Source organism: Haliaeetus leucocephalus, unplaced genomic scaffold (genome assembly GCF_000737465.1).
Source record: "Haliaeetus leucocephalus isolate CR32 unplaced genomic scaffold, Haliaeetus_leucocephalus-4.0 Scaffold143, whole genome shotgun sequence".
NCBI lineage: Eukaryota > Metazoa > Chordata > Aves > Accipitriformes > Accipitridae > Haliaeetus > Haliaeetus leucocephalus.
In genome coordinates, this window is record NW_010972579.1 from 137,548 (window position 1) to 161,057 (window position 23,510).

Here is a 23,510-nt window from a genome sequence, read left to right on the forward strand (position 1 = left end):
TATCTCAACCCATGAGTTTTACTTCTTTTTCCGATTTTCTCCCCCATCCCACTGGGTGGGGGGGGGAGTGAGTGAGCGGCTGTGTGGTGCTTAGTTGCTGGCTGGCATTAAACCATGACACTCATCCTTTCCCCCCACTTCCCAACCCAGGACACAAGGAAAAGAATTGAGTCTTGATGCACATTTTGGACTATACAGAGCTAATATTGCAAGTCTAGAACAGTTATAGTGAAGTCTTTGAAAAAGTGGTTTCATGCCAACAACCTTCTTCGTTTGTTGAAGAATAATTTGTTGTTTTTGTTTAGTCTCCATTGGCTTGAAGGAGAAAGTGTTTAGCTTAAAAACTTAGACCATGATGGCTACAACAACATCAAAATAAATTAAATACGGAGACTTTTAATACTTAATATTTTCATTTTCTTGTTCTTCAGGACAGTGGTGATTATCCACTTACGATGCCTGGGCCACAGTGGAAGAAGTTTCGATCCAACTTCTGCGAGTTCATTGGAGTGCTCATTCGACAGTGTCAGTATAGCATCATTTATGATGAATACATGATGGACACAGTGATCTCTCTTCTGACTGGTTTGTCAGATTCCCAGGTCCGAGCTTTCAGGCACACCAGTACATTAGCTGGTAAGTAAGCTAGTGCAGAGAAGAGTTTTTTCAAAGGAGTTGCTACTATTTAGCCACTTTGAGGATTACTCCTAATTTTGATTGAGGTTGAATTTGACCAGCACTGAGAACTCTGGAAAGCTTGATCAAATCCAAGTACCATATATGGTATAACTATACTTAAAATACACTTTTTTGTTTGGAAAGGAGTATGCTGAGGCATTTAATCTCAGAGATTCCTGTCATACCCAGGGCTTCCAGTGATACTGTGAATCAAAAGTGGCATGCTTATGTCTTGTATTTTGTTATTAGTTGTTCATTTGTTGTATAGAATGTCTTCATAATTTTGTATTTTAGAGTACAAATTTATTCTAAATAAGTGTCAAGAAAATTGTATTATCAAAGAATTTCAGTCCACTGAAAAATAAAATCTGTGCCTTCACTCTTGAGAAGCATTAAGTTTGGGAGCACTGTGCCATAGTTGTAGGTCTCACTGTCTTCTACCTTAGCCGCACTGCACCTTTCAACACACCTGCCTACATCTGAGGAAAGCACTGGGTATATCATTAGATGGAAATAGGCTTTTCTAGAATGTATTTCATCAGCCCTATATGAGATGTCTCTCGTAAGATAGGCGAATTGCTCTCTAGGAGTAACTGGTTTTCTCCAATTGCAAAGCAGTACTAGGAAGGCTAGCTTGGATGTAGGTGTCTAAAGCTGGTTATGTCAGGTGATATCTTTCTGCTCATCTCATGTGCTGAAATACATCTTATAGGAAGATTCTTCTCCCTAGACTGTTCATAGATCATGCCAAATATTTGAAGCCTTTATAGGAGACATTTGTCATAATTGGAATATTTCTACTGCCAATATTTGTTTTTTGTTAGTTAGTCTTTCCACAATCAGTGTCTTATAATTTTGTTCAGATTTCCAAGTGTAATACCCAGTGTTCAACAAATTCAATCAGAATTTGTTTAAAATTTCATCTCGTGCTATGAATCTAAGAGGCAGATTTCCAATGATACTGAAGAACCAAATCCAGATTTGATTGGAGTTTGATTTTAAAATTGAAAACCAAAACCTTCAACTCACAGTGGCTGAACTCTTTTGGAAACCTATCCCCTTGCATTCTTCACCTTACTCAGTAACAGGATGGTAAAAACATGAGTTATGTAGGTGTAAGTTTCCAGGTTTAGAGTTTGCCTCTACCTATTCAGTATTCAAAGATAAACACTACTTGAGCTGCAGATAACCCGCTGGAAATTTGTATCTATTATTTAAGCTGAGATGGAAACTGTATTCCTTTCCAGCTGATACTGACTATCTTCAATTCCAGGCAATGTTGATTTGCTATTTGCTTAGATTGTGGTTGATTGTTTCACAGGAGAGAGATTATGGAGTGAGGTATGCACTCTGATCTCTTTTATTGATTGGTTCATCCTTGTGTGGGACAGATGTTTGGAAAGTATGAGAGGCTTGAAGGAAAAGACAGGAAACAGCACCATACATTAGAGAAGTTATGCAAGACCTGTGCTATGTGGAAGAAATAGTTGCCATCATTTGAAATGGATTATGTAGCTAGAAACTTCAAGCAAGGATAAGCAAATGTAAAGCCAAGGTTCATCACAACTAGCTTTGGTTATTTAAGCCACTGCTGGCTTCTCGCATTAGATATACATGTATCTAGTGCTTACATTAGGAATAGGAGCTGCCAAAGATCCCCAGTGTTTTCCAGTGATAATACATGCCGTTTATTTGTTTGTTTGTTTGTTTTAACAAGCTTGAGAGCTTTGTTTTGATTCTGCAAATTTCCTTCAAGCTAGTCTTCACACATTTAATGAAGTTGCTATCCTGCAGAGCAGAGGTCAGTATGATGCCATGGAGCTCAGTCTTGATAAAGTTCATGAAGATCTACATTTAGAATTGCATTTATTCTTGAAGGAGTGTTTCTGAGGTCTTTGTTTTCAGTTTTCCTCTGTGCTAGCCAATTTGTATTAGAAATGATTCACTATAGTAAGAAACTTAAGGCAAGAAGTACATGTAGGTGCTTCTAGAGTTACCAGCTTTGAGCAATAGCAAGATAAGACAGAGCTACCATAAGAGTAGCTTCAATTCTTCATTTGTATAGTTGCTTTTCTACCTTGAAGACAATGCTGCATATTTAGTCAGTGAGGATGTGATAGGTTCTTATGTTATTTTGCTGTTTTTTCAGTATTGTAAAACGTGATGTGCCATGTCTCCACACAGAACATGGGAAAGACCCTTATTAATGTTTTTGTAAACATAAATTAAGACAGAAAAATATACATGAAAAATATTATATCCAGCATGTGTGAAAATGCATATAAAGGGGTACATAAAGTTCTAATCATATCTTTATACAACTATACACTTTACTTTAGAGTGATGTCAGACTTACTTTCAGAGAAACAGTGCAGTGGTCCCTTGTAAATTGAGTAATCCTCAATAGCTATTGGTTAAGAGTTACCCATAGTATGGAGGCATCTACAATGATACTTAATGTTTCTTAGTAGAGAAATGTATGTAATTCCACAGTAACAGGCTTTGTGGTGTACACTGATCCTGCAGATTCATATGCTTGCTCACTGACCTATGCATTCAGAACTTGCATAATTTTCTGGAGAAGATGGCAAAGAACATTGCCGGGAGCTCAATGCAGTATATACACTCTCTTTTCTGATCTTTAGATCAGCCAAGTGACCTGAGTATTGCTTGGGTGGGAAGGGCCTTTCCATATGGCTTTGTGTCAGGGTCAAGTTGTTTTCTGTGAGTATGGATCTGCTGAGGCAATATTTTTTAACTGTGACTACAGGTAAAGAGTCATATTCTGTCTTCTGCCTTTGCAGCTATGAAGCTTATGACTGCTCTTGTGAATGTTGCCTTAAACCTGAGCATTCATCAGGATAATACACAGAGGCAGTACGAAGCTGAGAGAAACAAAATGATTGGCAAAAGAGCTAATGAAAGATTGGAACTGCTGCTTCAGAAAAGAAAAGAGGCAAGTGAAAAGATGATTTTTTTTCCTGATTCATGTGTATTCCCTCCAACAGGAAGTCCAGGGTGGTTAGTAACTTGAGTACCATAGTAAGAAACAAAAGATTAGTTCTGCAGTTGTGTTCGTGTGATCTCAAGCATATTACTGCGGCTACATTTTTAAATCTTGTATTAAGACATTCAGTTGAGTTTGTGTGCTGTTCTGCATGCACAGGATAATTTCTATTCTCAGGCTTGTGTATATGACTAGGCAGGAAGAAAATCAGTCTCAAGTTGTAAGTAGTAACTATTTTGGTTATGGAAGAAGACTTTTGAAAGAGGATCACATGTAGTCCCTCACTGCACTGCCCATTTCTCCCTTTGATCACTGCAATTATTACCTAGTTTCTCATTAGTACTTCTTTTTGTAGCGACTTTCAAGAAACACTGTAGTGGGGGCTATAGCACCTGCTCTCAGGGAAAAGAAGCTAGGGAGACATTAAAGTCGCTTTTAATAAGTACCAGTCTGGCATTAGGTGAGCAAAATCATTAGGAGGTTGCTGTAATCATCCCTAAGTAAATTATTATATCCCAGGAAATTCAGTTTTAGAGTTGTACTTAAAAGAAATTTGAAGATGACAAGTAAAAAATGAATACATATACATCCAAACAGCCATAATCTGTAAAGATGCCATGTAAAATTTGTGAGATTGATTGAAAAATTGAAGTATATATGACTTAGATTCAAAGTTATTATGTTTAATATATTAGTTTTTAATATATTTCCTCCACCACTGTTTTACTCCATGGCAGATTAAGGATGTCTGGGTGCTTTATCTGCATGCACCTTGGATTCTTTTAGGTATAACTCTGACTCAGATTTGCTTGACTTTATAGCCTTTGTCTGGGGATAATTACAATTAACGTTTTTTTATTTTTATTTTACCCCTACAATCCGTAACACAATTTTATTTGGCTTTCATAATTCTTAAAAATCATGCATTAATGTAAAAAGCAAGAACAATCTCTCCTGCCCAAACTGCAAGGGAAACATTTTAATTTAAATATTAAATTCAATGTCAGCCTTAGAGCATTTTAAAAAGGAAAATTGCTTTGTTAAAATAGCTGGAGAACAGTTCCTATTCCAGATTTGTTGATTGTTGCTTTGAATTTCCAGAGAAGGAAAAAGTCACTAATTACACTGATTAACTGGGTTTAGTATCTCTGTGTCTATGGACACCCTCTATACTCATTCCTTCAGCTGTTCTTTTCAATGTCTTTTGGAGATGCAATATATAATTTGAAGCAATGATACCCAGGCTAGCATGGAGCTGTGAAACCCTGAAAGAAGAATGAGCATTTGGCAAACCTTAGTTTTTGATATGTCTGTGCAGTCTCTCTCATATCACTACTCACTAAAACTAATCAAAATGTTGCATAGGAGTAAGCCAGGGAAGAGTGGTGATGATTAAGTCCTCAGATACATGGTGTTAAGCATATAGAGGGCTCTGTATAGAAGGCGTTTATTAGGTTTAGATGGCATAATGGTTCTGTGTAAGAATTCCTAACATAATGCTGTATATTTCCCATGTTTAAATATGCTGAATTTACAATAGTATCCTGTGCTGGCACTTTCTTAGTTGATGCTTTTGATGTAGTGCCATCATAATAAACCCTCATGGGCACATACCTGGGCATGTGTTTATCTTCATGAAGTTATATAGGGACAGTTCGCAAGCTAAGTGTGGCAAATTAATCTGAAGTAGAAGAGATGGAACACTGTCTCCAAAGTGTTTCATTCTCATGTCATCTTCAACATACCTAATGTGACAGCAGTGCGTGAATGTCTGTTCTCATCAGTGAGATTTTCAACTAAACTGCATGACTTATGTAACAATCCACCACAAAATAGAGGAAGTTGTGTTTTAGTTGCTGCCAGTAGTAATTCAAATTTTGTGTTTGTCATACATGTCTTTTTGAGCTTCTCAAAATGCTTGCAGAGTCAAGAAGAGAACATTTCCCTTATTTTTAGTTAGGTTTAAGGGGGTGTGTGCTAAATCACTTCTGCATTGGTAAGAGCAGGAATCCTGAGACACAAATGCACTCTCAAGATGCCTGAACTTAAGCGCTCAAATTCAGGTACATGATCTAGAAAAACTGAAAGTGTAAAAGGCAATTAAAGTTTTAGAGAAAATTCATATTTTTCAAAGAATTGTTAATTCATTACTGAAACTAAGATACATTTGAAAATTGTATCTTTTCAATGTTAGCACACAAAAGTAAAAGGGATCTCACACGGGCCTGCTCAATCTCTTGATTCTCCTTCTCCACCAGCTTTGCCCCAGCACCTGGATCCCCATATCAGTTATATAGCTGATAACTTACCATGTTTATAGTGAGCTGGAAATTCCCTGTAGAAAAGCAGGAAAAGAGGGAGGAAGCCACCCAGGCTGTACCCTCATCTATGACACTTAGTCTTGTATGGTGCTGCTCAACTTCTTATTCAAAGAAATGTCAAAGTACACTTTTCTTCAGTATCCTAACCTTCTCGTGGCTCATAAAGTTCAGTCTCTCCTACGTGTCTTCTGTGGTGTGTTTTTATATTAATGTTTCATACCCAAAGTTCCCCAGGAGCTTCCCCTTTCCCTTTCAGGGCCTCATTAATTTTTCAGAAAGCCTGCTGAGGCTTCTTGGTTCATTCCCACCCTCATTTTACTCCGCAGTCTGTGCTAGGTTGTCTCTAGCCCCGTGTTTTTGTGGATATTTGCCTGCCTGTAGCCTGTGAAGTCAACCAACTGAGGAGTGATTAGAACGTCACACTCCTTTTTAGGTTATGTATTCTTGAACAAGCATTTAGTCTGTGCGTATTTGGGTTGAGCCGATGCTGAAAATAATGCTCGTCCCAGAAGCCATGTCTAAATATGCTTGTTTTGTGTACCAGCCCTTTAGTATATGCAGAGCTGGTGTGCACCCGACTTCTCCCTTTGTACATAGTCCCTTATACTATGAAATTAATTTATTTTGCAGGTGTTTGGCAATTTAGTGAAGAACCCTCAATACCTCAGTTTCCCCACATGCAAAATGGAGACAGCAGCTCCTTACATTTTAGGAAACTGGGAGACTTCATTTACTGAGTTTTGCGAGCTATTTTAGATCTCATCTGGAAGATACTGTAGAAATATTTATAAACATGGCTGGAAAAATATAAACCCCTAGGTGAAAGTGTTTATGAGCTCATGCTATGCAGGAAGTTGAAACAGCTGATCATAATTCTGCCTCTGGCTTTAAGATGTTTTATCTGTTAAATATGTATGTCCATGATTATACAGGTTTTATTATTTTATGCATATATGCACTCTGTACTAGCAAGGCTCTGTTGCGGTTTTCATACTGAAAATGTGGAAAAATTTGCATTCACATATGTTGTGGTATTCTGCTTTGACATTAAGAAACACCTTGATGGAAGAATGATGGCTTTGAATGTAGTAGCAGTTCTGCTCCAAAAGTTGTTGTATGAAATTAGTGTCATCTTATTTAGCAAAACTGCATTTTGGTGTAATTAAGTCATACTTATTTAGTTTAATACAAAAGCTGACAGTATGAGAATACTTTAATTGATTCCAAGATGTTCCTTTAGGATGTGTTAACATATTCATTGACACAAAGTAAGCTTTCCATAGTACTTAGAAAATGTGCTCATACTACACAGGAAATATTAAGTTTTTTAGAAAAACACTCTTATTTATAAAAAACATGCTTATAACACCTTTTTAATTTGGGTTTGGTTTGGTTTTTTGCAATCTAAGGCCTGGATGTCAGGTGTGCTCCAATGTTAAGCACCCATGCTCTGATTCTGGAAAGCTCCTGGTTCAGAAATTCAGCTATCATGGGCGCTGAAGTTAAAGCAACTGACACTCATACTTAAGATTGAGAACATCTTTAAGTACTTCCCTTAAATAGGAAACTGAATTTTTCAGAGGGGATTCCTGATCTGTAACCAGCTTCATTTCTGCAGCTGTCATTCACTCACAGTTCTGTTTAACTACGAATACAAGACTGCTGACAGTACTGAACACATAGTCTCTACTTTTCTAAATTTCAGTAGCAAAAAAGTGGTGATGACCACTTCAAAGGACTAATTTGAAAATAAATTAATTGATGTTTGTAGAGAACGTTAACTTTCTTCCATTAAGGCATTGCATATATATATGTATATATATGTATGTATGTGCACAGAATATAGGCATGTGCTGGAAAAGTAGAAAATGGTGAATCTACTAATACCTTTAAGTGCTCTTCCATGGTCTTCTAATGTTTCCCAATAAGGAATTGTAGAATATCAAATTATAATAATCTTTTATTTATTTTTGTTTTGCTTTTTTTTTCCAGCTACAAGAAAACCAAGATGAAATTGAAAATATGATGAACTCTATTTTTAAGGGTATATTTGTTCATAGATACCGGTAAGAAAATGCATGCTACGGTAGACTCTGCTAATAAAGTATGATCATAAATAATGTCAAGGGCGATTTCTGTGTTGATTTTTGTTCTGATGTAATATTCTAGATGCCACAAAAGCAGTATTAAAAACACTGAAGTTATGAAAGAAAATGTAAGTTTAACCCCTATTCATTGCACAGTAGACCATCCACGCAACTTTATTGTAATTCAGTAAAACAGCTTTAAAGAGTTGTGGGAGACATGGAATTTGAATCTTTGTGTTTTGAAAAGTTGTCCAAGGTGGGAGCACAAACATGACATATCTTAAGAATAATCATATGATCACTGCATATCGTAAGAGGGCAGTTTTGGTTACTGACGACCTCTAATCTGCATTTCCTTTTGTAGGTCTTAGGTGTAAACAGCAGATTTCTGATGTTTGCACCATATATGCTTTAGCCACAGCTACAACTTTACTTTAGGCTTTTTCCTCCTTAAATTACATAAAGGCAATCAAAAGCCTTCATTCCAGTTAACATGTATTTTTCATTTGTGAATTGTTTTGGATGTTTGTAGCAAGAACGTTAAAAACTAATTGTGGTGTTAGCACATCACAAAGGTTTTTTTTAATAGTTAATATGCTATGTCTTGTGAATACAAAACCACAGCACGTTATATATATTTGTGTGTGTGTGTCAATGTGCACATGCGTGCACTTCTGTTTATTTTAGAATTGCACAAAGCATTGGATTTGGAGTGGTGCATGCTATTTTGGAGTGTGGTTTATCAGAGAGCAGTAACCTTAAAATAGATTTAGTGTTGTTTTGCATCACAAGATACATCAGAGCATCTGCAGCATCTTGGTGCAACCAGCTCTTTAAATGTTAATTGACTTATGAAGTCAAAAGATAAAATTCAAGGATACTAAACTATGCAATTAACCTTTCAGATTTAAATTGTGGTTTAAAACTTTATCATTTATGAAATCTTTTAGACAAACGGCAGAAAACAAGACGGTGTATGAGAAGAGGGTTAGAAGGTGAAGAGGAACCCATAGTTCAGTTGGGCAGAGGGATTATTGTAATTACGGAGAAAAGCATGCAGGAAGCTTGGAAGGGGCTCGTGCTAAGAAATATGTGAGTGTGAACAACACAGTGGAGTTGAAGTATGTATCTTCAGTAACCAAGCATGATACTTGAAAGAAAATTTATAGTTTATGGTCAGTAAGCCTTGAGCTACTTGGCAACGGAAGAATACGTATACAGAGTCAACAGGCAAATTAGGATATTAGCTCAGTATAGCACTCAGACAATTTTGGTATGACAGCAGTTTTTATGGCATGTAGGTAATGAAGTTGAAGAAATTAAATGCAAGGAGTGTTTCCATTTTGTCCCTTCAGAATTTAGTGGATTGTATCAAACAAGGAGTCACTTTAAAATATTTTCCTAGTAGCTCATGCTCTTGTGTGGGGTTGGAAAAAGACTCTACCTTTTGATGGTCTGCATGCTGTTTCTTTTTTTTCTTTCTTTCTTTCTTTCTTTCTTTTTAAATCCTCCTTTTGTAATCAAGGTTTCTTTTCATGCCTCCTGCCACCATTAGTAAAAGCCTGATTTTGCTGATATTGCTGTAACAAAGGAGAGGCCAAATAAATAAACTCTGATTATCCGTGCCCTGAAAAAAGATGCCCAGGCTGACACTGTTAGGCCACTGAAGAATTTGCTGATATGAGTCAAGTAGTGGTGTTCTCTGAGCGAGGTGGGTGGCACCACTTCTGCGCTGTTCAGAGAGGGTCAGAAGAAGTAACTTCTTCCAAGTCTGCCCCCAAGAGCCACTTTTGTGAGGAGTCATCATCTCTTTGGCTTCCTTAAGTTCTGTGAAGCTCCTAAGAGAGTCTGTTAAAACATGTACTCGAATGTGAGTAATCTGCAGACAACAGATACCATAGATTCAAATTTCTGCAGTCACAGCTGTGCGAGAACATATAGGGGGAAAAAATACCTGTATTAAAACCAGCTGATTGATGAGAAAACCAGGGCTGGAGTGGGGAGAAAAAAGGAAATGATTTCCAACTGTTATATGCTTCCATAATGTTTCTGAAGCATTCCTTCTCTCAAATAGTTCAAATGAGTTATAAAGTTGACATCATTTTACAGTCCTTAGACCATGCACAAGTGATAATGATTTCAAAAGAATGTTATTTTAATTATTCCCAGAGAATAAATCCCTTTCCATAATATGATTCAGACTCTGCCACAGTGATTCATGCTTAGTGACCTTTGTAACTTAAATAGCAAGTCCTTGATCTAAACAAAAAGCCACCAAAAACTGTTTCACTCAGAATGTAGCTGTCTTCATACTAGTAAGCTAGTGTTGCAGTTGAGGTTACATCTTCTTTCTGTAGGTTGGCTTCCAATTTACTGGAATATTTCAATGCTCCCTTCTCACAATGAAAAAAAAAATTTTGCAGAAATAGCTAAGCAATTTTCTAGGTGTAATGTTAGTCTAGTGTTAACAGCAGATGTAGTAAAAAATTGAGATATTCTTAATAAACATGCAGGTGTTCCTACCTCATTGCATATTTCCATATCTTTTTCCTGAATCACTTTTTCTGACTGTTTTTATGTTGCTTTATAACACATTTAGTTGTTTATTGATTTTTTTTTTATCGTGTCTTAAACTGAGAGTTAACATAAAAGGGGAGACGTAAGAGTAAATTCAGTTAGAGTCAAGTTGCTGAGCTCGTGTTGGTGAGTATAAAACCAGCGGAGGTGGTCACTATGGTAAATAGCACTGCAAGGCCACGAGGGTAATCAGACTCTGGAACAGGTTGTCCAGAGAGGCTGTAGAATATCAGTCCTTGGGAATACTCAAAAATTGATTGTACAAGGCACGTGTAGGGACTTGGATATGGTGATGTTCAGAAATCCTAATCTCAAAATAACCGGTTGGGTGTCTGTATGAGTAATACTTTTGTTATGTAGTAGTGAGATACTATATACTGGTAGGTCAGGGATCTTAAAAGTAACTTTTTTTTTTGTCTGAAGTTAAACAAGCTGAAAATTGCTTGCTGGGTACCTGCATATTAAAAAAAAAAGAAGGAGGGAAGGCCTATTTCTTCAATTCAGTTGTATCTGCATATCAGAGATTACTTTGAATCTGAGATGATTGCCACATAGCTTCTCAGATGTAAGAAGTATTTATAAAATGTTCAGCACTCTCAACCGTTACCTGAGATGTCAATATTTTGGTTTTGCTACTTCCTTGCTTTTGACTTAGCAATGTGCATCCAGACACATTTCCCTTTCAGAGGGCAAGATTCAGAGAATTCTTATTTGAGTCCTACTTCATAATACCTTTTTGTTTTGAATGCTCAAAGAGCTATCCTCCAGGTGTGAATGTCCAGCAAAACACAACTATTACAATTTTAACTTCTGGCAGACCTGAATGGGGATCCTCAGACTGATGGGCATGATGGTTTTGTGAATTTATGCAATGTAGTGAGCCTGTCCCGAGGTATTATTTTGGCAGTACTGATAGTTAATGTAAAACTTGCCAAATCTAGATACCATCTTTATGGAGAAGATGCTTCTATCTCCTTTCAAGGTGCTCCTTTCCCTCCTACTGAGTAAATGGGATGGTGGTGACAAGTTACATGTGAGTTCCACTCTGGGAAACAAGAGTGTTGCATGAAAAAAAGTGAGAGGGGATATTAGATGGAAGTCTGGTAAGACTGCGACGAGCAAAAAACCAGTCAGCACAGGGAAATGAAAATCCAAACAAAACCATAGAAAAAGCCTTTTCCCTCCCCCATAAACGTGTTATCCCAAGGAGGTGAAACATATATCTTAGGTGGCAAGAAAATTCGTTACATTTTTACATATATTGAAAAAACAGATAGAAACTACTGAGACTGTAATAGGCATGAAAAAAAAGAGAAAGGCAAAAAGTTACATCTTTGTACTTAAATGAATTTGACCTTAATATTAAGTTTAAAAACACATACTGTTCCCTTTCCCACAAAGCCATGTACCACACTTCATATAAGCAAAGGTGTTAGTATGGTGAGTCTTTGAGAAACACTGTTTTTAGGGATACATAGAGCTACATCTTGAAATTCAAGTCATGCCTTCAAACAATACAATTCCTTGGTCTGGCAAGAACGTTGAATAATTAGCTTAGTAACACATTATTGAAATAGCTATTTAAGTAGCACTCTGTAGAATTACTTAGAAATGCGAGTGCTGCTTACCACCCCCTCCCAGGAGTGGGATATGCAGCGAGCATTCACCAGTGTGAATTTTGGAATTGGGCTCTGCACACTTATTTTTCTTACCCTTCTTCCATTATGGGGTCCTAATTCAGGTCCAGAGATGAGAGAGTGGTAGAAAAGACATTTTCTCTACATACTCAAAATGTTTCGAAACTGTCAAGCAGCCCCAGAGACAGGCATAGTTTGGCCCAACTGGCAATGGTATATTATTGTAGAGCTGCACCATTTCATGTCCCTTGACTGGGAATTTGAGATTCCATCTCAAAGAATGCCAAAGGCAGGTGGGTGACCCTTGTTTCTGTCTTTGTTAGAAAGTTTTCTCATAGACTAACTCTTATCTAAATCCATTGACTAAAACATCTTTTTTTTTCTGTTCATATCCAATTTGCATGTTGAGTAATATCATGTTCTTCTGAAGGTTATCTGTAGTTCTCTCTGTCTTAAGAGCGAGATGTGAGAGGCAACAACTCCCAATTGTTATATCAGGCATGCAGACATGCAATAAGAGTGTAGCCAGGCATTCTTTAGGAGCTTCCAAGAAATCTTGAAGCAGTTACTGCTCTGCTAGTCATCTCCATCACTTGCCTTGGGTGTTTTCCCTGAACACTGGTAATACTTTAAGGATTTATGCATCCACTTCAGTGTGTATCAGCCAGGTTAGCTTAAATTGCTTTCAGTTTTGGTCTTGATTAATCTAAATGAGTTTGTGATCAGACAACAGACTGAGAGAACCCAGGAGCTAGAACTGGCAACCACTCCAGCAAGACCCTGAAGAGCATACCAGTCTCCACCTGACATATCCCAATTATCCTTTATAGACTCTATGTTTCAGGGTCCTAAGTACTTTTGGCCTTAATCAGAATACATGAGTGTAATTTAGCATGAAATATATGCTAAAATGGCACTGTTTCAGAGAAACAATCAACTAGTAAAGCCTATTTCCTGACACTGTTTGCTATGGTTTGTCCTAGGTTTTATGGGCCTGCCTTGTCAACCCAAAATTTTAAAAGGAACCAGTGAATTTCTTACCTGATCCCTTTTTGTCAAATCTCTTTACGAAGCTGCATCATGCAGGGTCTCTTTACTAAGAGTAGGAATATAGGTTGTGAATTTTGCTGCAAATAGTTTGCTAAGTGTTTCCTATTCACTGCATAGAAATTACTTTGTAGTTTGCTGACAAGAAGATTAAATATATTTTATGTCTAATATTTGTAGATCCAGCATTAGTTTTGGATTCCGTGCTGGACTAGATTCTGTACCTTTCTAGAAGCATTTGGCAAGTAATACAAACTTACGTCACTAATTTATAATTACTTCCAATTCTGGTATGATTATTATTTATGTGTTCTTGTGTCATCCACAAATAGTGTATATTTTCAAAAAAAAATTCATAGCGACTATGACAAGAAGCTAAAATATATTTAAGTGTGTAAAAATTGTAAGAAAAGAATTATAGTTTAATAACAAGCAATTGATCACATGCATAGCAAAGTTATAAAGGCATTTTGGCTATATTGTGTTTGATACAGCATCGTATGGGCATGGAATATGTGTTAGTGATTCCTGCAAGAAGAGGAATTCTTATCAGTAATACAGTGGTGGTGGAGTGGGAAATTGGTGTCACAAATTCTCCTGCCTCTCCAGCAACTTGAGTCTGTTTGCTAGTCTCACATGCCTTATGCATGATTCTTTCCCATTTTCAATTATACTAAAGATGTTAAATTTTTATTATACTAAATCGTGTAATTAGTTGAATAGATTTGTTCTTTCTTTTTTCTTTTTTTTTAGGGGGTGGGGTGGGGTTTTTTTGTTAATTATAAATAGCAGCTTGGAGTGAGTGTTTGTCCATACTGCCTAGGGATCCCTGAGAAGCTTTTGAATCAAAAATCAGTTTTTCACTGTCTGTCTAGGGAAGCTTGAATGCATTCTTACAGAAAAGATAAATTTTCCTGGTTTTTGGCTGGCTGTGCTGCATGATTAAATAGCTGTTGACACTTGGGTACTTTTTGGGATTGCCATTAAATCCTTCCAAAATGCTTCACAGTTAGTAAATTTATAAGGTGGTGAAATAACCTACTTGGATGTGAGGACTAAGGCTATCATCCCCTAGTAGAAGTGTCTTCATGGGTACTTTTTGTTGCTGCATATGTGGCTCCCCCTCTTTTTCTTGAGATACATACTTACCGATCCTTTAGATTGTTCTTTAAGTCTTGAATCCTGATTCCTTCCACCTATATTTTGTTTTAAAAATAGTTTAAAAATAGTTCCATATAAGAGAATTGCTAATCTAGTTTAGTGTGAAGTAATATACAACTTCATAGTTTTAATTAAAACTTGTCTTCATTGTGGCTGCATTCCCCATAATGAATACCGTTTTTATAGTGCAAACCCTTGAATGGAATATTTTAGCACATTCATCCTTACAGTATCTAAAACCTGTTTGAGAAATCCCTGGTAGGAACAGCTTCTTTAATGTCCTACTCTTCTTGTAATGCAGCTTTTCTACGTTGTGGACTGATATTTACCTTGGTTTTGAGGTTATAGAGTCTTTAGGGAGTTTGACAGACCAGTTTTAATGATTCTGTTTGGAAGATAGAATCAATGTGTTTCATGTAGGCAAAGAGAGACAATGATAGTGGTTTGATGGCATTCCTACAAATTTTCCCCTCACATTCATACATTAGCTTTAAATGCATGTTTTATGCTGTTACACCAGTACAGTTTCCTCCCTATAATTTGAAATTGAATGAGAAAACCAGAGACTTCACTGTAGAAGTTTCACATCTAGTCATGTGTGATACTGTGATTGATTGCCGTGTTCATGTAGGAACTGTGGTTTTCACCTTGGTATCTGGAAGATCATATACAGTACAATGGCTCCTACTGAGGTGGACCAGTCTGAAGGATCTTGAACATAAGATTGAGTGCAGTTTATTTATATTTTGTAAAATTGAAGACTTTAGGAAAAATATAGTTTGTCTTATTTTGCAATTATTCTCTTGCTTGAAGCTTGGAATTTCCACCCCCACCCCCCCCACCCCACCCCTAAATTAGATTTCATTTGGGGGTTCTGTTTGTGCTGGTTTAGAATTAAATTTATGTTTATTGCTTTTCCAAAAAGATTTTCTAATAAAAATACTGAACAAGAGTCTCTATTATAAGCAAGGCCGATGTTTGCAAAGCACCAGACATTCCCTTCTTCTGTACAGTAGCTCTTTATGTTCCTCTTTCATTACAGCTGAAATTTTGAACTGTGAAGCAGTGCCAGCTGGAGTGGCACAAGTGATTTCTCATAGTAACAGATGTCTCAGAGATGAAATTACTAAAGGGCCAGATGGCCCCAGTCCCTTTTTTCATTGTTTAGCCATCGTTCATTATTAGTAAATATGCCATGCTCTATGTCAGTCAGGCAGGAAAGTGCCAATCAGATTGAAATAATTTCCATCCCCGATCTCCTTAGGTGATCTCTCCAGACAGTTTCCTGCTGCCCCTCCTCAATAAGCAGCTGATAAGTCTGCCTGAGATCTGTCTTTGCCTCTTTCATCACTTGCCACAGTCACAATGTAGCAAAAAGCAAGAAAACTGGAAGAAACCCATGTTGAAATGTAAACATTCTCCTGGGTTTTGTTATAGGGGCTTTCATGCGGTGCATGAAACAAGATCTGTTTATCCCATTCTGCCCCTCTGGTGGGGTCCTTTGTTAAACCAAAGAACTATTTCCACCTTGCAATTTTTCTACACCTCTAGCTGGAGAGAGTCAAGCCTGCTAAGCAAATGTTGGTGACGATGTTTCAGAGATGGTTGTCTAGAGGAGGTTTGTAGCTTCAATTCATAATTCTGTTTGAAAAGAGGGAGGTAAAAGATGGAGTAAGAGACTAAGAAGCAAACTAGGGTGAGGATTTTTTGAGATAATGGAAATACCATATCTGAATGTAGAAATATTGAAATTTTTAGATAGATCAATGAGTTCAAGGACGTAAAGGAACAGAAAGTCAGTGAGACAGCAGTGAGAACAGTGACAGGCCCTACATAGTAAAGTTCATCAAAAGTAAAAGTAAAATTTTACAGCTAGGGCAATGGGAATGAGAAGTAAATGATATGTGTCTGTAATCTGTTTAATACTTTTCTTTTTTCCTTATTAGTGATGCTATTGCTGAGATTAGAGCTGTCTGTATTGAAGAAATTGGTGTCTGGATGAAAATGTACAGTGATGCCTTCCTGAATGATAGTTATTTAAAATATGTTGGTTGGACACTACATGACAGGGTAAGTACTGTGTATTACTGTACATAGCAGAGTGTACTGTACATTGCTGCTGTTATACTACCCAAGACATGTTTAGTATATCATCTTTGATTTATAAAGAGATTGTTCTTTTTTCTTGCCTGTTATTTATCTTTCAAGCAGCTTATTTCAAGGTATTCACTTAAATTGGGATACAGCACTCCTAGACTGCACGCTTGGTTCATGTGCTTTTTGTGTTTTCAGTCTCCATTAGAATATCTTAACAGAAATGTTTCCATGGTGCTTTTCTTCTGATTACAAGAGAAAGAGAAGTCTCCTCAGATCATCCCTGAGAACCTTTGTGTCTGAAGCAGAATGAAAAAGAGGTTTCCAGATGTGTCTTCCATTTATATTGCCCAATAGTTAGAGGAAATAGAACATCTCTGGGTCCCCAACAGACGTCACTCGCTCCACAACCAGTGGAATTCTCATCAATTCATTTTCCCTTGAAGAATCTCTTCAAGGTTCTCTTAAGCTTTTTCTTCAAACAATTGTTGAAACACCAGATGGAAGCAAAAAGATTTACATCCAGAAGTTCTTTCCTATCTCACCACAGTTCTTAGTACTGATGGTATCCAGAACATGCCTCTGCTGGGTGGCAACAGGACTAAATACCACTCAGTTCCTGCAGCAAGAGTAGCCCATTCGTAATGCTAATAGAACAGGACTTTGTACTTCTGACTGTGTAAGGTTTTTTTGTACACTGTGCAGCAACTGGGACTAGCTGTCCTCCCACTCTCACCAAAACCACTAGAAACACTTGTTTTACTCTAAACTCTTCTGCTAACATTATCCAAGGAAAACAGATGAGACCCACCTGTACTGTTGAAATGCTCATTAAATTCCAGCATCCTGATTCAGACTATTCTTTTTCTCTAGGAGCACTGCTGGAAAAAAATTAAAAGTTTGCAAGTTCATTCTGATGACTTGCATAACTGGTAGTTAACAGCTGATTCTTTAAAAGGATGATTTCTTCAATAACTTCGGACAGCATATTAACATTGAGGATATGACTTGGTCACTCTTTGGCTGAAGTCTGAACAAGATCAGTTAGAAAGATGTTAGCTTTCGCTAATGAAAGAAGTTAGCTGCCACTGGTTCTTTTGCTTTAGCTATAGCTGACAAGGATCTGCATCTCACTTTGATTTTCACCAGCAATTTACTTGTTAAGAGTACCCTGTATGCTTTAGATACTAGATATGTGATGTCTTCCCTCTCTAAACCTGTAGTTCTCAAACATTTACTTTACAAACTTTCCCCAAACTTTTACATTACATCTCATTGTTACAAAACTTGATTAGGAGGAAGATCTTGCTTACTGCTACAATCAACCATGACCACTGTTTACTCTAGAGACACTACACTTCCTATCATTAAAGCTTGGACATGGAAACATAGCTATCACAGTGCTTTGAGGGGCAGAGCTGCTGCTCCATCTGTGTATCTCATTTTTAACATTGGTGTGCCTCGCTAGTAGGCATGCTTCAGGAGGTAGAGATCATTGCTTCAAGTTATCAAATCGGTGGGGAGGTCAACTCAGGTTGGAGGATTACGATTTTACGTGTGGTGGAGGACTTTATTTTACTCTAGGGCTTTTAATTAAAAATATATTATCCCCTGGATAATTGCAGTGGATTTTTTGGAGCACTTCCTAATCCTTGCAGAACGTTTCCAGAAAGTAGCACTTCCAATGGGAGAGCACAATCTAGTAGGGTTGCACTTCGCAGCTCTCAGTCCCCTTCTAGTATCTGTGAAGTCCAGCCATTTCTCACATAACTCCCTTTAACCATCTGTGAAATCCAGCCATTCCTTACGGCACTGTCTGTGACTGGTGTCAGCTTCTCACACTCTTATCTGTCACGTCCAGCAATTTCCCATGTCATGTCCAATAGTTTCTCACATCCTCTTCAGTTAGCTTAACCTCAGGCCAGGGTCTAGTCATCTGCCTGCACCCTTAACATATATTTATACCTCAGCTTTTTTAAATTTAATGTTCTTCATATCAAACAAATTTTACATTACAATGTTATGGTAAAAAAAACCAGTTTTCCATCTGGACCAGACACAGAAGAATTCTATCAGGCTACTCTCCTGCCTCTACTAGCTTTGTAATATTTTTCATCGCAGGCCTCAGAAGTGCCTTGGGGTTCTAAGTCTTTAAATCACTAGCTAATCTGTTTAATATCCTGGTATACAGGATATGTGATATTTTTTATTTATATAGTGTATGTTTAATGTATGGAGTGAGACAGATTTTAAGTAGAATAGGGGAAGAGTCAGAGGCAGGTGAGCCACGTGTCAAAGCATGAAAAAGAGACATTTGGGGAAGCACAGAAAGGAGGAAGGAAGTGCAATGGGAAGAATATATTGAAAAAAGACAGAATAAGAACCAATTAAAAATGCAAAGCCTCCAAAAGTACAAGATCCCTTGACAGCGTGGTTTTCATTGGCACAACCTGAAAAACTTGCCAGCTGATACCTAAATTTCTTGATTTTGCTTTGATCAGGAGATAATTTTTGCTATGATCAGTACTTAAAATATGGAAAAGATGAAGGCTAAGGCAATAATCATAAGGTACTTCCATTTCATATGAACAGAAGTCACCCCAAAATGATTAACTTCTCTGGAAGCTTGCTACTACAAAAAAGAGAGGAGGCAGCAGTGCAAAAGATTCATGATCAGTTTCATACTCTACTTCAGAAGACATACAAATTAAACCACAGGGAAGACAGTTCTTGCACTTCTTTGTAGTAGATCCAGTGTAGTCTTTCAGAGGTAGGATGCAGAAGTTTAGTTCTGTAATTTGGGAAATCTGTATATTTTATATGTTAATCCTATCTCTTTCCCAGATTTCAGATGAATGTCTATAGGGCTTTTTTGGGTTTTATAGATTACTTTCTCATTTGAATATGGGTTTCTAGTTCTGCCTTTCTCTTCTTTTAAGCTTCTTTTTCATTCCCGTTGATCTGGGAGCATAAATTAAAAATATATAACATTATAATATAATTGCATAAAGAAACCTCTTTAAAAAAAAAGTTAAATCAGACTATCAGTCTTAATTTTCACCTGCCTCACTGACGCACGTAATTGTTTTGAAACCATAATTGTGTCTCTAGGTGTCTAGACATCATGGTTCTTACACCAGTTCCTGACACATAAGAAAATGCCTTTTCTTTCTTTGTGTGCCACTACTTTACTCATTGTCTGTTTCTGTGAAAGGAATGAACCCAGGGTCCTCTGGAACACATGGCGTTTGAATACTTCGTTGTGATGGCATCCTAACTTAAAAGGATGAAAAAATAGAACTTGTTTTTAAGATTATATAGAAACTGAAACTGTAGTTTTTCCAAACTTTGGGATGTTTAACTTTATGTACTTGGTACCCGATTTCCTAGTGTTTGGGAAAGCTTGAGAAAATAAAAAAAAATGCATCAGATGATATACATTATCTTCATAAATGGTATTGAGTGGGCACATGCAGACAGAGCACAACGGCTTGCTCCTGCCAGGAATACTCCTGCCATAGGTACTATTGTGCTGCAGGACATTTTCATCTGTTTCTCTCTGGCAGTGTAACTATTTCTGTCATTAGGCAGCAGACTACCTCAAAATACACCACCCTAGAGCATCAAAATGCAACATAGTATATCATAGTCATCCCATAAACTGTGGGATGGAAGATACCCAGTAATTTAGATCATTTTTCTATGCAAGAGGAAAAAAACAAACAGTGCAGTTTGCAGAAATATGGTAGAGCAAATAGCTGAGCAAATTAATTATCTATTATTAAAACCTGATAAATTTTTAAGAAGAGCAGGATACCCTTAGCCACCAAAAAAGAACTGGAAAAATCCAAAAGAAGAAACATGAAGGTTGAAAAGAGAGAAACTACTTTGCTGCCTCTCTTGACCACCCACCTATTTAAAAAATACTTAAAACTATGTTTCTGGGGGCTCAAAAAGTCATCATCTCTATGTGATCTAAGCCTTCATCTGGCGTGTGAGCTGACACATAGCAGTGCACCTTTAATTACCATTTCTGCGGCTGTGGTATCCCTGAATGTTAAGAAGAGTCTGGTTCTCATTGGGAGATGGCAAATTAATACTCAAAAGTATCAACTGTATGGAACATTAATAAGAATCTAAGGTGGCTTGAGGCCAGGCTACAGATCACTGTGAGACTTACACAAGAGTTACAGATTAGTGCTTCGAGTCCTGTGATTAGCATGTAAAAAATATGACAATGGTGTGTTTCCATCAGGATGGATTCTTTTTCACAGGTCTGCCATATTAAAGGGAATTTTGAGTAGAGCATGACTCTCCCTGACAAATGTAGACTACCCCACACTGCTGGCATGAAAGGTGTATGTATTGCTTTTTGCTTCATTAGCAGCGGTAACAATTTTTTGCCCAAAACTCAGAAGTGTCTGGAGGATTATCTCAACAAAAATAGGGAAAATATGAGAACTGTTTGTTATTAAAGTGTTGATAAACATTTGATGTTTTTGTTTTAGGTTCTAATTTCAAATTGTAAATAAAAGAAAGCATTAACAATTAAGTATTGATGCAAAGCATTCTCATTCATGAAAAAGAATTTTATATAACAAAAATAATAATAAAATATAAATAATTATGTAAAATGCTTTGAGAGAAGGAGAATTACAGGAATAATTAGACTGGAGAAAGAGGCATGCATAGAACTGATGACAGTATGGATGAATTCAGGATTTTGCAATATTCAAGTGTCACAATTATAAATTGGACAAAACCCCAAGTAAGTATATTTTTCTGGAAGATGAAACTCAGGAGAATGGAAGGTCTTAGTTTTAGAATGCTGATAATGCAAATATTTTGTCTCTTAGAAAATGGCAAGGCTTTCCTTTCAGATATGTTCTTTCTAGCTGAAAAGCATAAATGTGACTACACAAAAATAGCTGGAAAGTGATGCTCATTTTCTTTAACAGAATTAAAGGTATTGCATGGTCACAAATATTTGCTGCCTTAGGTTGACTCATATTCTCTATGAACTTAAGCTCAGAATTGCAAAAAATCTGCCTAAAATCTAGTCTGGGAAGTATTTTTGTTTATTCCTTCCCTGCTTAAGATAGAGTTCACTGTATATCCACAGTGGTTCTCACAGTCATATTTTCTAAAAAAACCTCTAGTGTTGGGTATTCCACAGCTTTCTGTAGCAGTCTGAGTGCTTAACTATGTTTGCCACTAAAAAGTTCTTCCTCGCATAAGCTAAATAGTCTGTGTTGTAATTTTATTATTTCTTTTCCTACCACTGCGCACATAAGAAGTGATGATTACTTTTTTCCTCTTCCTTCAAAGCAAACTAACTTTTCTTTGTTGTGCTACAAACATATTTACAGAAAGTTTTCTTCATTACCTCTTGTGTCCATTCCATACTTTGCCCAGGCCTTTTTTATTTTATCTTCCTTCTGGTTTTTGTATTCCTTTTGTGCTTGACCTCCTAATTAATTCATGAGTTAAATAAGTTCATCTCTTAGTTTAATAAGTCTCTTCCTGTCCTTGCTCTGCATCGCTGCTTGCAGCTTTTACCCTGGCATAAGTTTCTTAGGAATTACCCTAATTTTAGCATTCCCACCCGCTTACTTCCTTGCTAGATAGGAAATTTCTGCTGTGTTTCTTTCCCCAAGAAGTGTTTGGGGTGTTAAAAGCTCATGTTACTTGGACAATTCTCATAGTTACTGAAGAAACATCTTGTGTCTAGCATGTTGATTGTCTGTGGCACATTGCTACTCCTCCATTCTGGACTTCAGTGCAGTATATCCATGCACACTTCACTTCTGCCTGCCTTAGGTTCTTGTCCAGGTCATTGCTGTTTATGCTTCCTCGTGGGTTCCTGTCATTAATCTCTCCTGACTCTAATGTAAAACCTTCATAACAGGATTAGCAAGCTGACTGACATGCAGGGGCTCTTCCCTCTCCAAAGAGATTAATTCTCTCCTTGAACAACAGTTTAAAAAATAGACCTTTTTGCTATCAGAGAAAGTCCTTCTCCTATCATTTGTCTGCCAAGAAAGGCAGTCACTTCCTGGGATTGCCTCTGTGTCTCCTGGGCCTTTGCCCTTACCTAGAGGGACCAGGTGTAACACAACTTTTCTCTCCTCCTCACCTACTCCTCCAGTCACTACTTGTCTTCTGCCTTGTATCTGGTGAGCGGCAGGAGGATAGTAGCCTGGTTCAGTATGCTTTTGTTAGCATCTGGTTTCAGTCTCCTGGCAAGCCACGCAAGTACCAGACATTCACAGGTGCACTTCCTATTTACCTTGCTTGATTTGCTCACTTAAGACTTACAGAGACCCTCAGTATCAGGCCTGAACTTAACTCTAGGACCATTGATCCACAGTGTTTGGTGAAGTCCACAAGGGCTTTGGGCTCCGCGGGGAGTCCAAACCTTATCTGCACAGGTCTCAAGTCTCATTGCTGTTGGCACTGTTTGTTTTTTCTGTACCTAACCAATTCAGAGTTTTGCATTTGGGGACTACAGCACTGGCTGAATAACAAGCCAATCTGGTCACAAATGGGACAGTCTTCAGTGGATTTGTAACTAAACCTGCTACCTCACTGTTGCTCTGTAGTGTTCATCACATGCCAAAACTGATACTGATCCTCTGTGGCTAAATAAGCTAAGGCCATAAGAGGCTTACATCCTCTGCTAATGATTAGTGATGACTCCAGACATCCTGGCCTTTCTGAATGCCACACAGCAGAGGAAACACCATTTCCGGTACTGCAACACAGGTACCATTAAAAGAAGAATGACAAACAGCATTTCTCTGTGCTTTTTTAGCAGTTGATCACATCCATATAAAATTTTTCTTCAAGAAAGTTCTTTTCTGTGCCTTGAAAGATCTTATGATAGGTCCTTTAAACTTAA

At 37.4% G+C, this 23,510-nt stretch overlaps 1 protein-coding gene across 1 annotated transcript in view; it reads left to right on the top strand.

The window, feature by feature from the left end:
- The window catches only part of STAG1 (stromal antigen 1), a 197,613-nt gene that overhangs the window by 108,261 nt on the left and 65,842 nt on the right, over positions 1 to 23,510 (top strand). The window contains exons 7-10 of the mRNA XM_010561136.1: positions 432 to 636; positions 3,483 to 3,634; positions 7,999 to 8,072; positions 16,462 to 16,585. Coding sequence (XP_010559438.1) covers positions 432 to 636; positions 3,483 to 3,634; positions 7,999 to 8,072; positions 16,462 to 16,585 — 555 coding nt within the window. The remainder of the gene's footprint in view (positions 1 to 431; positions 637 to 3,482; positions 3,635 to 7,998; positions 8,073 to 16,461; positions 16,586 to 23,510) is intronic.